This window comes from Rattus rattus, chromosome 8, assembly GCF_011064425.1.
Source record: "Rattus rattus isolate New Zealand chromosome 8, Rrattus_CSIRO_v1, whole genome shotgun sequence".
NCBI classification, from domain to species: Eukaryota; Metazoa; Chordata; class Mammalia; order Rodentia; family Muridae; genus Rattus; species Rattus rattus.
In genome coordinates, this window is record NC_046161.1 from 98,434,510 (window position 1) to 98,449,098 (window position 14,589).

General features: G+C 38.8%; 1 protein-coding gene across 1 annotated transcript in view; it reads right to left on the minus strand.

The window, feature by feature from the left end:
* The window catches only part of Dock3 (dedicator of cytokinesis 3), a 341,809-nt gene that overhangs the window by 225,982 nt on the left and 101,238 nt on the right, over positions 1-14,589 (minus strand). Inside the window, exon 5 of the mRNA XM_032910506.1 lies at positions 7,364-7,460. Within this exon, the coding sequence (XP_032766397.1) occupies positions 7,364-7,460 (97 nt within the window). The remainder of the gene's footprint in view (positions 1-7,363; positions 7,461-14,589) is intronic.

Sequence of the window (14,589 nt, forward strand, 5' to 3'; positions counted from 1 at the left end):
GAATGGCTAAATCAAAACTCAGGTGACAGCAAATGCTGGCGAGGATCGCGGAGAAAGAGAACACTCCTCCATTGTTGGTGGGGTTGCAGACTGGTACAACCATTCTGGAAATCAGTCTGGAGGTTCCTCAGAAAATTGGACATTGAACTGCCTGAGGATCCAGCTATACCTCTCTTGGGCATATACCCAAAAGATGCCCCAACATACAAAAAAGACACGTGCTCCACTATGTTCATCGCAGCCTTATTTATAATAGCCAGAAGCTGGAAAGAACCCAGATGCCCTTCAACAGAGGAATGGATACAGAAAATGTGGTACATCTACACAATGGAATATTACTCAGCTATCAAAAACAACGACTTTATGAAATTCGTAGGCAAATGGTTGGACCTGGAAAATATCATCCTGAGTGAGCTAACCCAATCACAGAAAGACATACATGGTATGCACTCACTGATAAGTGGCTATTAGCCCAAATGCTTGAATTACCTAGTTGCCTAGAACAAATGAAACTCAAGGCGGATGATCAAAATGTGAAGGCTTCACTCCTTCTTTAAAAGAACAAGAATACCCTTGGCAGGGAAGAGAGGCAAAAAGATTAAAACAGAGACTGAAGGAACACCCATTCAGAGCCTGCCCCATGGCCCATCCATATACAGCCACCCAATTAGACAAGATGGATGAAGCAAAAAGTGCAGACCGACAGGAGCGGATGTAGATCGATCCTGAGAGACACAGCCAGAATACAGCAAATACAAGGCGAATGCCAGCAGCAAACCACTGAACTGAGCAGGACCCCCGTTGAAGGAATCAGAGAATGAACTGGAAGAGCTTGAAGGGGCTTGAGACCCCATATGTACAACAATGCCAAGCAACCAGAGCTTCCAGGGACTAAGCCACTACCTAAAGACTATACATGGACTGACCCTGGACTCTGACCTGTAGGTAGCAATGAATATCCTAGTAAGAGCACCAGTGGAAGGAAGCCCTGGGTCCTGCTAAGACTGAACCCCCAGTGAACTAGACTGTTGGGGGGGCAGCAATGGGGGAGGTGGGGAGGAACACCCATAAGGAAGGGGGGGGGGGAAGGGGATGTTTGCCCGGAAACCGGGAAAGGGAATAACACTAGAAATGTACATAAGAAATACTCAAGTTAATAAAAAAAAAAAAAAAAGAACCCAGATGCCCTTCAACAGAGGAATGGATACAGAAAATATGGTACATCTACACAATGGAGTACTACTCAGCTATCAAAAACAATGACTTTGCGAAATTCATAGGCAAATGGATGGAACTGGAAAATATCATCCTAAGAGAGGTAACCCAATCACAGAAAAACACACATGGCATGCACTCATTGATAAGTGGATATTAGCCCAAATGCTCGAATTACCCAAGATGTACAGAACACATGAAACTCAAGAAGGATGACGAAAATGTGGATGCTTCACTCCTTTTTTAAAAGGGGAACAAGAATACCCTTAGGAGGGAATAGGGAGGCAAAGTTTAGAACAGAGACTGAAGAGCCTGCCCCACATGTAGCCCATACATATACAGCTACCAAACTAGATAAGATGGATGAAGCAAAGAGGTGCAGGCTGACAAGAATCAGATGTAGATCTCTCCTGAGAGACACTGCCGGAATATGGCAAATACATAGGCGAATGCCAGCAACAAACCACTGAACTGAGAATGGGACCCCCGTTGAAGGAATCAGGGAAAGGACTGAAAGAGCTGAAGGGGCTTGAGACCCCATATGAACAACAATGCCAACCAACCAGAGCTTCCAGGGACTAAGCCACTACCCAAAGACTATACATGGACTGACCCAATTCATAGGCCGCAATGAATAGCCTAGTAGGGGCACCAATGGAAGGGGAAGTCCTTGGCCCTGCCAAGGCTGGACCCCCCCACCCAGTGAACAGGATTGTTGGGGGCAGGGCGGTAATGGGGAGAGGATGGGGAGGGGAACAGTGACATAGAAGGGGAGGGGGATGTTGGCCTGGAAACCAGGAAAGGGAATAACATTTGAAATGTAAATAAGAAATACCCAATTTAATAAAGATGGAAAAAATATCCATAGGAGGGGATATGGAGGCAAATTCTAGAGCAGAGAATGAAGGAACTGCCATTCAGAGCCTGCCCTACATGTGGCCCATATATATAAAGCCACCAAAACTAGTAAAATGGATGAATCTAAGAAGTACTTGCTGATAGGAACCAGATATAGATTTCTCCTGAGAGACACAGCCAAAATATGTCAAATACAGAGGCGAATCCTAGCAGCAAACCAATGAACTGAGAACAGGATCCCCACTGGAGGAATTAGAAAAAGGATTGAAAGAGCTGAAGTGGCTTGCAACCCCCTAAGTACAACAATGCCAATCAACTAGAGCTTCCAGGGACTAAACCACTACCCAAAGACTATACATGGATTGACCCATGGCTCCAACTGCATATGTAGCAGAGGAAGATCTTGTTGGGCACCAATGAAAGGATAAGTCCCCCAGTGTAGGGGAATGTCAGGGATAGATGGTAAGGGGAACACCCTTATAGAAGAAGGGGAGGGAGACAGGATAGGGGGGTATGTCTGGGAAACCAGGAGAGGGAATAATATTTGAAATGTAAATTTAAAAAATAAAAAAAACCCAAAAACCATCAATCATTTATCAAGAGAAAATTCCAAAACAAATTCAAAAGAATGAGGTGAAAGAAAGAAAGAAAGACAGACAGACAGACCAACCCTCATGGTAAACAGAGAGCGATATATTTGGGACACCCACTGTATTTGATATGATAATCAGAAGAAATACACACAGACACTGGATCATGAGAACTTTTAAAAGTGTGGCTGGGCAGTAAGGAAACTTGTAGGAAAACAAATGAAGATCAGTAAAGAAAATATGGGGTAAAAACAATGTGTATGGGTCTATATTAATTTGACTTGAACATGATCCCGAAGAGATTCAAAGTCCTACTAGGATATTTATCACATGACTGGTAGGAAATGACACATCCTGGGGAAATGAATGATCTTTTTCTCTTTAGCTGTCCTACTGCTTTCTCAATGGCCCACAGCAAGGTGGCCAGGGAGGCAAGGACAGAAGTTCCCCATCGTCTGAACACTGATTTCTCCTTATTGAAGGTGGGATGACTAATGCTAGTGATGAATATTGAATCAACCAACAATAAAAACCAGCACTGCATCCTTAGTATGACATTATTTCTCTTGGGATTGTTGTAAGAGGTACATTAAATTGGTTTTCTATGGTGAGGAGGACAGATCCAACCTTACTGAACAGGCACATATTCTACAGATTTGTCTTCCTTGGCAATCATTTCTCCAGCATCACTATTCATGGGCTCAAAGGAGATCATGCCTGTAGACTGACTGGTCATTGAGTGATCATGAAACTATACTCTGCTCCACAGTCAAAATACATGGGTTGGAAAATCAAAGTGTCGAAGTGGACTAGACCCACTCAATACCATTCCAATTGCCCTTTTATTGACTTTTAAAGTTCTCACCTCAGAAACTCTGAACTTTGTTAGTTTATAGACAGTAGTCCCCATGAGAAGATCATGTTTGAAACAAATGACACAAGAATTGTTCCTATATCCGAGCACTTATGAGACTGAAGTGAGAGAATCAGAAGTTCAGAACCAAGCAGTGCTACTTAGTAAGTTACAGGACAGCCTGGGATAGATAGCAAGACCCTAACTAAATATAACACATATCTATAAACAAACAAATCAATAAAGGATTAAATGTTGTGAATCAGAAAACAATATATATAAAATATATAAACATTATATAAATTTACATTTATTAAAATTTTTATACTAGAGATTTCAAATAACTGAATAAGCAATAGTCAGAAATACTTCAGTTTCTTACCATATCTTGCATAAAAATGGTAATAGGAGTAGCTTCAAAGCCTGGCATGGACTATAGTGAGTCTTTAAAATTAAGAATAAAAGTAATTCTGGCAAATAAATGCCTTGGTCTAGTAATATTGATGATCAGCAATAATCAGATTGTTTTAGAAAACAGAAGATAACCTTTGTGTGGATTTCAAACGAGCTTATATTTTTCAAGGATTTTTCTTGTTTGTTTGTTCGTTTGTTCGTTTGTTTGTTTGTTTTATTCAAGACAGAGTCTCACTGTGTAGCTCTGGCTAGCCTGGAACCACCATGGAGACCAGGCTGGCCTGGAACTCAGAAATAGGCCTGCCTCTGCCTCTGCCTCTGCCTCTGCCTCTCTGCCTCTCTGCCTCTGCCTCTCTGCCCCTGCCTCTGCCCCTCTGCCTCTCTGCCTGTCCTCTGCCCTCCCTGCACCTCCTTTGCCCCCCTGCCCCCCTGCACCTCTGCCCCCCTGCCCCCCCTGCCCCTCTGCCCCCCTCTGCCCCCCTCCCCTGCCCCCCCTGCCCCCCTGCCCCTCTGCCCCTCTGTCCCTGCCTCTGCCCCTCTGCCTCTGCCTCTGCCCCCCCCTGCCCCCCTGCCCCCTGCCCCTTGCCCTCTGCCTCTGCCTCTGCCTCCTGCCTCTGCCTCCCCAAATGCTGGAGCATATAGTTTAAAAAAATTATTTGGAACATAAATACCTGCTTAAAATTGGACACTCTTGTGTTTTGTTTTGTTTGGAGTTTTTTTGTGTGTATGTGTGGTGGGGGGGTAGATGTTCTGAAACAGGGTTTCTCTGTGTAACCCTGGCTGTCCTGGAATTGCTCTGCAGATCAGGCTGGCCTCAAACTCAGGATTTTCCTGTCTCTGCCTCCAGAGTGCTGGGATTAAATGTGTGAGCCACCACACCTGGCTGTCAAACTTATTGTAACATAAAAGCATAATCATGTATTTTCTATAAATGAAATCTCTTAAATAATCATTATATAAAAATAAGAATACTGAATAGGGAGATTGTGGTATAATGTCTCAGAGAGATGAGGCTTTACTTTTATAATTCATATTATATTCACATATATCATATTATCCAAATAACCTTATATAAATGAAACCCATTTTATCATGTTCATTTATTTCTATATACGAAAACCTTCTCAAGTGATAGATATGTTAATAAATAAAGAATAAAGAATTCTATATAACTCATCCATTGATTGTACCTTGTATTCCCTCAGCATGTTGTCACCCCTCAGCCCCAATTAACCACTAGATTTCCTACTCTGAGGATGTTATATAAGCAGAATCCAAGTATATTCAATTCTATTTTCTTGCAATTTTTATACAAGATGATACTCTTGAGATCAACTCAGTTTGCTAAAAAGTATCATTTACTAATTTCTTTTTTATTTCTCTTCATTTTCTACTGTATAAATCAAAACAGACAAACAAAACTCTAAAATCATTTGAAATCACAAAGTTACCTTTCTCCTTTTTCCTAAAACAACCTAATTGTGGCTGATCATCAATGCTGCTAAGACAGGGCATTTATTTCTCAGTGTACAATATTGGGTGTTTTACTAGTTTTGTGCTTTAAAAAAGGGGGGGTTATGAACATTCATAAATTAGCTTTTATGTAAATTGTTTTTACTTCTCTAAAATACACAAGGCTGAATCATGTATTAAATCCTTGCTGATTTTCCAGGAAAATACAAAAACTTTCCAAATAGCTCTGTCATTTTACATTTTCATCAGCAATACAGAAAAGAACCTGATCTACATCTCTGCCAGGATTTGGTATTGGCAGTACTGTTTATTTCACTTTCTCAAATACGTGTGTATTTTACTGCACTTTACTACAGCCTTGCTTTGAATTATTCTAATGATTAATAAGAAGGAAAATATTCATGTGATTACTGGCTATCTACATGCACTCTGAAAAGTGTTAGTTTTTGCTCATCATATAATTGAATAATTTCATTATTTTTCAGCTTAGAGAATGATTTATATATTTTAAATATATCTCTTAGGGATGTGTGATTTGCAATTTTTTCCTAGCCTGTAATTTTATCTTTCATTTTCCAGCGTGGTTCAGAGTGAAACTTTTAGGTTTTACTGTCTACTCTCAAGTTGTTCTTTGTGAATTGTGCTTCTACTGCCCCAGCAGTCCCCTCCCCTTCGTTACCTAGCGTCTGGAGTCTTTTCATCCGTGGTTTATTTATTCTGTCCAGAACTCTCTGTTGCAATACTATCATCAGCAAACAACAACGAAATGCTAGCAAGGATCTGGAGGAAAGGTTAACTATAAACATAGCTGGTAGACATGACAATTAGCACAGCCAAAACAACGCTAAAAGACAAATGTGCTTACACCATCATTTTGCCTAGAATTCAAACCTAAAATGGGTTGTGTTTAGCTCATCTTGCTCAGAATTCAAATTCTGTTACATGTTTTTGGTATATAATTATTTGTATCATATATTATCATTCTCTTCTCTGTTTCTAACAGGTTCTATTATTGTTTTTCTTTATTGGATTGTATTATCCCTAAAGGCCAAGTTTATTAAAGTCTGGTTCTATTGCTGGTGGATTCATTCGTTGAGAGGTAAGAGGATCCTGATAAGGTCTGATCCAATTAATAGGCTATCCATTGATGGATTCATGAAGTAGAGGGCAGGAAAGACTGAAGAAGTCAGTCAATGGAAGAGCACTTTGGATGACATATCTTGTTTTGGCACCTTCCAATCTGCTTCTTTTTGCCTGCAATCTGCCATTTTCTTCCACTATATTCCTTCTATGAGGAGGCACTGTTATGCTCAGGCCCAGATGCAATAAAGCAAAGAGGACCATGAACTGAAAGTGCTAAAACACAACCCAGGATAAATCTTCCTTTTAAAAATCTTTCTTCCTTTCTTTCTTTGCCTCATCATAGAGATGACAATAACTAACACCGTTTCTAGTAACTTTTCAATGATCTGCCAGAGTAACAGTGTTATGGAGTATATGTTCTTTTAATGAAGTAGTTGCAAGAAACCATTAATTGGTTGACCTAAGCCATTATTAAGATGATAAACAATAAAGTTAATGAATTCTCAATTTTTTATAATCATTCAGTAAACACCTGTTTATAAAAGCATATATAGATAATACAACTTATAAGACAGCTAAGATTCCTAGTTATGGAACTTACATTTTAGTCATCAGGTCAGGGTGAAGGTGCCATATGTGTGTGTGTGTGTGTGTGTGTGTGTGTGTGTGTGTGTGTGTGTATACACATATATATATATATAAGTGTTCTCTTCAGGTTCAAAAAATTCAATGATTTCAATTATCCCAATGATAATCAGAGCATTCATTTAAAAACTGACAATATTTTAAATTTTCAAACTCAAGGATCGGCACCAAGGCAGACTTTCTTTTGGTACAACAGAACTTTACTGTTCTATTAAATTGTAATGAACTATACCACATATAGTTGTTTCCACAGACTGGCCCATTCTTGTAGAGTTGCTGTAACTTCAGTCACAATAGAATCTTCCAGTGGAACCACGGTTTCATACTGCCTAGAACCAAAATCATAGTAGCCATATTATGTTTGATAAAATCTTAGATGCCACCTGCTCTAATTTTCAATGCTCTAAACTCAAACATTAAAATCATGAAAATATAAAGAGAAATACAGCTAACTGTTCAACTTTGTACAGTGACAGTATAAAATGGTTTAGCTGGGATAAATTAATGTAAAAATATTTGGGTCTGTTTTCCTAAAAGCAATTTCCTATTGCTTTTAGAAGGGCTACCTAGAAAACATTGTTTTTTTTTTTAATTTTGCTATTTTTTAGCATGTTCTTAAAATATTCTTTTCTCTAAAAAAAAAAGTAACATTGTAAAACTTATATCTTATACCTTTACCTTTTTCTGTAATGCAATGTAGCTCATATGCTAGACTAAAAAGATCTGAATGGATTCATATTCCCCAGTACACTGTTTGGTGATGGTATTCTTCTCCTGAAGTCAGGTAAGTAAGACTGCATTTGGTGACTTTACATTCAAATGGGAAGACAGAAATGGAAAGCTTCAAGGAACACACACAAACGTTAAAATGACACAAATGAAGTAATAAAATAACATGCTAATAACAAATACCAAGTAAATGAAGATTTATAAGTTTCATTTAAAAATCAAAATGATTATGTTAAGGAATTTTAATTAACTACAATAGGAAACAAGAGCTGACCAGCAGGGCTTGCTGTTGTGAGGGTAACTTCCCATCAGATTTATATCCTGCTAAAGATGTTTCCTGCTATACCTAAGGGACCACAGAGATTATATGAACCCAATTAAAGGCTGTGCCAAGCTATACTACTAATGAATTAAGCTCAAAACCACAGGATATGTTTAGCTGCCATTTGAACAAATGATCTTAATAGAGATTAGGTCCCAAACAGGCTCTGCAGGGAATGTACCTCAACAATACTGTGTTCATTCAGTACTTTCAGAGAAGACCTAAATAAGTCAAGAATCAAGTGTGCTTACTAATTCTATAAAGCTATATTTAGGTAATAAAAAGAGTCTCTTTTATTTCTGACTTTAATAAAAAATTGAACCTAGAAGGAAGGAAGGAAAGAAGGAAGGAAGGAAGGAAGGAAGGAAGGAAGGAAGGAAGGAAGGAAGGAAGGAAGGAAGGAAGGAAACAAGCAGGTCAATGAAATAAGGGAGAGGACCATAAACACACGAGAAACTCAGGGACCGAAAGTGTTGGCTCAGCCATAAAGGGCTTGGTTATCCATGGTCATTAAAAAAATGTAACTAAGTTCTACATGATATACAAAAGAGATGGAGAAAAAGTAAAGAATACCATTAATTATTAAATTAAGAAACCCCACAGTCCAGAGACCTAATGGCTACATAGTTATTAAAATTGACAGCAATACGTTATAAACTTCAACTTTGCTGAAGGATTTTAGTATTCTTTTTCTAACCACACACAAATAATTTAAGTAATAGGCATATTAATTATACACATTAATTAAACTATAATAAAAGTCATAGATTTCATACTAAAGAATTAGTAAAAACAAAACAAAAACAAACAGACAAAAAAAGAATCCAATACTCCTTCATGATAAAAAGATTGGGAGAGGTCAGGGTCATAAGGCCTATACTTAAACACAATAAAGGTGGTCGGTATACAGAAATCCAATAGCCAACATCAAATCAAACCAAGAGGAACTTAAAAACAATTCAACTGAAAGCAGGGACAAGACAAGGCTGTCTGCCCACTCTCTCCCTATCTATTCAATATAGTACTTGAAGTTTTACATAGAGACCCATGCTATTACAGAGAACCCAACCCTGACATGTTCTTAAAGACAGGAACCTAGCATAACTGTCCTCTGAGAGCTTCACCCAGCAGCTGATGGAAACACATGCAAAGTCTCACAGCCAAACATCAGGTGGAGATAGGGGGAATCTCATGGAAGAGGGAGAAGGATTGGAGGGGCCAGAAAGGTCAAGGACACCCTAGAAAAACTACAGAATCAACTAACCTGGACTCATAGGGGTTCACTAAGACTGAATCACAAACCAAAGAGCATGTATGTGATGGACCCAGGTCCTCTCACATATGTAAGAGATGTGCAGCTTGGTCTTCACACAGGACCAATAACAATTAGAGCAGGGGCTATCTCTGACTCTGTTGCCTGCCTTTCGACCCATTTCCTCTAACTGGGCTGCCTTGTTTAAGCTCCATAGAACAAAAAGGGCCAAGTCTTACTGCAATTTGAAATACAAAAGATGGCTGATATCCAAGAGAAGCCACTCCTGGTCTGGGGGGGGGGTAGAACTGGGATAAGAGGAGGGAAGGGAGGCTGCAATTGTTATGTAAGGTAAATTAATAAATTAATAAAAAAATTAAAAACAAACAAGTATGAAAAAACTTTTCTACACTATTACATGTTATAAAAAGAGACATGAAAACATTGAGAAAGGCATGTTAAACAAGATTTATACAAGGAACATCATGGTACTAATACATGTGATATGACAGACTATGTTGTCAATGAAAAGGTTAAGAGATTTAAACTTGACACTATAGAAAAAGAAAGACATGTTAGTAAAAGTAATACAGAAATGACACAAGATAAATAAGAGAATGTCACTTCTTTGGAACATCTTTGTTTTTAGCTACAATGATCATCAGCATTTGTGGGAGACTTATTTTTTCCTATTTTAAAGTTCCAAAATTTCTAAAATACTGTAATATATACAAATGTCAACTTACATTAATGTTTATATCCCTTAAGCTATAATATGTAATCAATATATTTAAGATTCAGAAATAGTATAATATGTAAACCATTATTATATAAACCAAGTAGAATGATATATAACACTAAAAAAATTCTCAAAATACACCAAATTATTAAACTAAATCCAAAGGAACCCCAGGTTTAACAGATTTTTTTTGAGTTCATGAGAAATGAAAATGTGGCAATGAGAATCTATAAGCAGAAGGGGAAGGAAGGGCCCTTCAAAGAGAATGCCCAGAGATCAAGGAAAGCATAAGAAGCTTTGGACAGCTTCCAAAAAAAAGAAATGAAGAGAAACAAAGAAGAAAAAGCCTGTTTTGTTTTGGCACAGGTCCCACACTATATTCCAGGATACACTAGAACACATGTAGCCTAAGTTGGCCTCAAAGAACTGCTATGCCCTTCTTCTTTAACCTCCTGAGTGTTGGAATTATAAACATGAGCCATCTCCTGTCACACAGACCATCCCTGACCCTCTGGTTTTCTTTGGTCCTGAAGCAGGACTCTGGGGCTCTGGGACTTATGGTTTGCTTTAACAAATGGAAGTGAGTAGCAAACCAAGAGAAATACAGGAAAGCAAATTCGCAGGTGGCCACAGATGAGGAAATCACAGGTCCAAAAGGTTTATGTAATTTTATGCCTCACTGCATCAGAAAATGCATGAAGTTGGCAGACACCAAGCAAAATGAGCTGCAGGGGACAGATGAGCTTTCTTGAAATGGCAGCTCTTTGGGGCAATTTTTCTGTAGATCAATATAAAGATGAACTTTCAAAACATAATATTTTTAGATGAATTAATGATTTTACAGAATTTCTGATGTAATTTAAATAATTTTAGGAATTAGGGTAATTGATAGAAAATTTAAGGAGATGGTTTAAGCTACAACAAAGTTAGATAGAATTAAGAATAGACTGTGCCCCTTCCCTTGAAGTGAGCGCTGCATAAATTAGAAAAGGAGAAAAGTTTTCATGTGTTACAAGCACATTATTGTAGAAAGATAGGCTTGGGACAAGTTAATTAAAGAAAATGTTCATTTTAGGTTAGGTCTAAGTTCCTGGATCTCGTAATCTAGAGATGGGTCAATAAGTATCTCTGTGCACCATGAATAAACAGAGTTATAAAAAAATGGTAAATAAATCTAAGAATAGAAAGTAAATTAGCCAGTTTAGCTGAACAAGATTTAAAAACATAAGACTTAAGATAGATGATGATCTGTTTCTTGGTAAATATGAATTGTTGTCAGCCAAGCATAGGGAAAACTTGCTACTGTAGACTAGCTTGCTTAAACTCTTGTTAAACAATGACAAAAGAATTATTGCTTTGGGGTTCCAATAAACTTGTGGGAAAAAAGGCAGATAGGATATGTTTAGTTAATATGGGTTTCAAAAGAAGAACAGACATCAATAATCCTGTTCTACTTTCCTTTTGTGTAATGACTTTAAACTGTTTTTTAAAAATACATTTTTGTGGTGACTGTTTTAGAGAATATATAACATGTGGATTGTTTTAGAGAGTATGTACCTTGTGGCTATGAGGTAATCTTTTTTCCTATAAAGAGAACTTTGTCTTAGGTGGAATAAAAAGGCTAAGAGACAGTTCTCCCACCACAGCAAGCCCTGGATACCCCAACACACTGAAAAAGCAAGAATCTGATTTAAAATCACATCTCATAATGATAATAGAGGACTTTAAGAAGGACATAAATAACTGCCTTAAAGAAATACAGGAGAACACAGGTAAACAGGTAGAAACCCTTAAAAAGGAAACACAAAAGTCCCTTAAAGAATAAAAGAAAACAGAACCAAACAGGTAAAGGAATTGAACAAAACCATCCAGGATCTAAAAATGGAAATAGAAACAATAAAGAAATAACAAAGGAAGACAACTGTGGGCATAGAAAAGCAAGCAAGCATCCCCAACAGAATACAAGATATAGAAAGACAATCTCAGGTGCAGAAGAAACCATAGAAAACATTGACACAACAGTCAAAGAAAATGCGAAATCAAAAAGCTCTTAACCCAAAACATCCAGGAACTCCAGGACACAATGAAAAGATCAAACCTAAGGATAATAGGTATAGGAGAGAGTGAAGATTCCCAACTTAAAGGGCCAGTAAATATCTTCAACAAAATTATCAAAGAAAACTTCTCTAACCTAAAGAAGGAGATGTCCATAAACATACAAGAAGCCTACAGAACTCCAAATAGATAGGACTAGAAAAGAAATTCTTCCTGTCACATAATAGTCAAAACAACAAATGCATAAAACAAAGAAGGAATATTAAAAGCAGTAAGGGATAAAGGTGAAGTAACATGTAGAAGAATGCAAATTGATCCATTCTCATCGCCCAGTACAAAGCGCAAGTCCAAGTGGATCAAGGACCTCCACATAAAACCAGTACACTGAAACTAATAGAAGAGAAAATGGGAGAAAGCCTCATACACATGATCACAGGGAAAATTTCTTGAGCAGAACACCAAAGGCTTATGCTCTAAGATCAAGAATCAACAAATGGGACCTCATAAAATTGAAAAGCTTCTACAAGGAAAAGGAATGTCAATAGGACAAAATGGCAACCAAAAGATTGGGAAAGATCTTTACCAAGTCTACATCTGATAGAGTGCTAATATCCAATATACAAAGAACTCAAGAAGTTAATCTCCAGAGAATGAATAACCCTATTAAAAATGGGAAATAGAACTAGACAGATAATTCTCAGCTAAGGAAACTTGAATGGCTGAGACACACCTAAAGAAAATGTTCAACATCTTTTATCATCAGGGAAATGCAAAATCAAAATGAACCTGAAATTCCCCCTCACACCAGTCAGAATGGCTAAGATCAAAAACTCAGGTGACAGTAGATGCTGGTGAGAATGTGGAGAAAGGGGAACACTCCTCCATTGTTGGTGGGATTGCAAGCTTTACAACCACTCTGGGAATCAGTTTGGCAGTTCCTCAGAAAAGTGGACATAGTCCTACCTGAGGACCCAGCTATACTACTCCTGAGCATATACCCGAAAGATGTTCCAACATGTAATAAGGACACATCCTCCACTATGTTCATAGCAGCCATATTTATAATAGCCAGAACCTGGAAACCACCCAGATGTCCCTCAATACAGAAATGAATACAGAAAATGTGTTACATTTACACAATGGAATACTACACAGCTATTAAGAACAATGACTTCATGAATTTCACAGGCAAATGGATGGATCTAGAAAAAACATCATCCTGAGCGAGGTAACCCAATCGTAAAGAGCAGGCATGGTATGCACTCAGTGTTAAGTGGATATTAGGCAAAGAGCTTGGAATACCCACATTACAGCTCACGGACCAAACGAAGCTCAAGAGGAAGGAAGACCAAAGAGTGGATACTTCTGTCCTACTTAGAAGGGGGAACAAAATAATCAAGGGAAGTTGAGGGTGGGAAGGACTTGGGAGTAAGAGAGGAGAGGGAGGTAAAAAGAGGGGCAGAGTCAGGTATGGGAGGTGATGGAGGAGATGCACAGAGGGTCAGGAAACTGAACAATGGGGGATGGGGAACTAGGAGTAGCAACCAGAAAGTCACAGATGTCAGAGAATCAAGAGCTTCCTAGGACCCCATGGGGATAACATTAACTCAAATACCCCACAAAGGGGAGGGAGAACCTATTGAAACCATATCCAGAGGTTAGGCACGGCTCCCCAGTTGAGGGATAGGGCCACCCACCCATCTCCAAAATTTTAACCCAGAATTGTTCCTATCTAAAATAAATACAGGGGCAAAGAGTAGAGCAGAGACTGAAGGAAGGGCCACCCAGAGACTGCCCTACTTGGGAATCCATCCCACATGCAGACACCAAACCCAGTCACCATTGCTGGTACCAAGAAGTGCTTGCTGACAGGAATCTGATCAGCTGTCTCTTGAGAGGATCTGCCAGACCCTGACAAATACAGATGTGGATGCTCAAAGCCAACCATCAGACTGTTCACAGGGACCCCAATGGAGAAGTTGGGGAAGGACAAAGAGCTGAAGGGGCCTTATCTGGCATCAATGGGAAGGGAAGCCCGTGGTCCTGTGAAAGCTTGATGCGCAACTGTAGAGGAATGCAAGGGCAGTGAGGCGAGGGTGGGTGGGTGGGTAGGGGAGCACCCTCATAGAAGCAGGGTAAGGGGAGATGGGATGGGATTTAGCAGAGGGGAAACCAGGAAAGGGGATAACATTTGAAATGTAAATAAATAAAATATCCAATTTAAAAAAAAAAAACTAAGAGAGAAAAAAATGTTGCAGCCAGCTGTTGGAATTTGCTCTATCCACTGTGCATGTGTGCATGTATTTGGCTGACTGGAGCTTTCCCCATCCATCCAATGTGTGAAGGGTGTGTGTGTGTGTG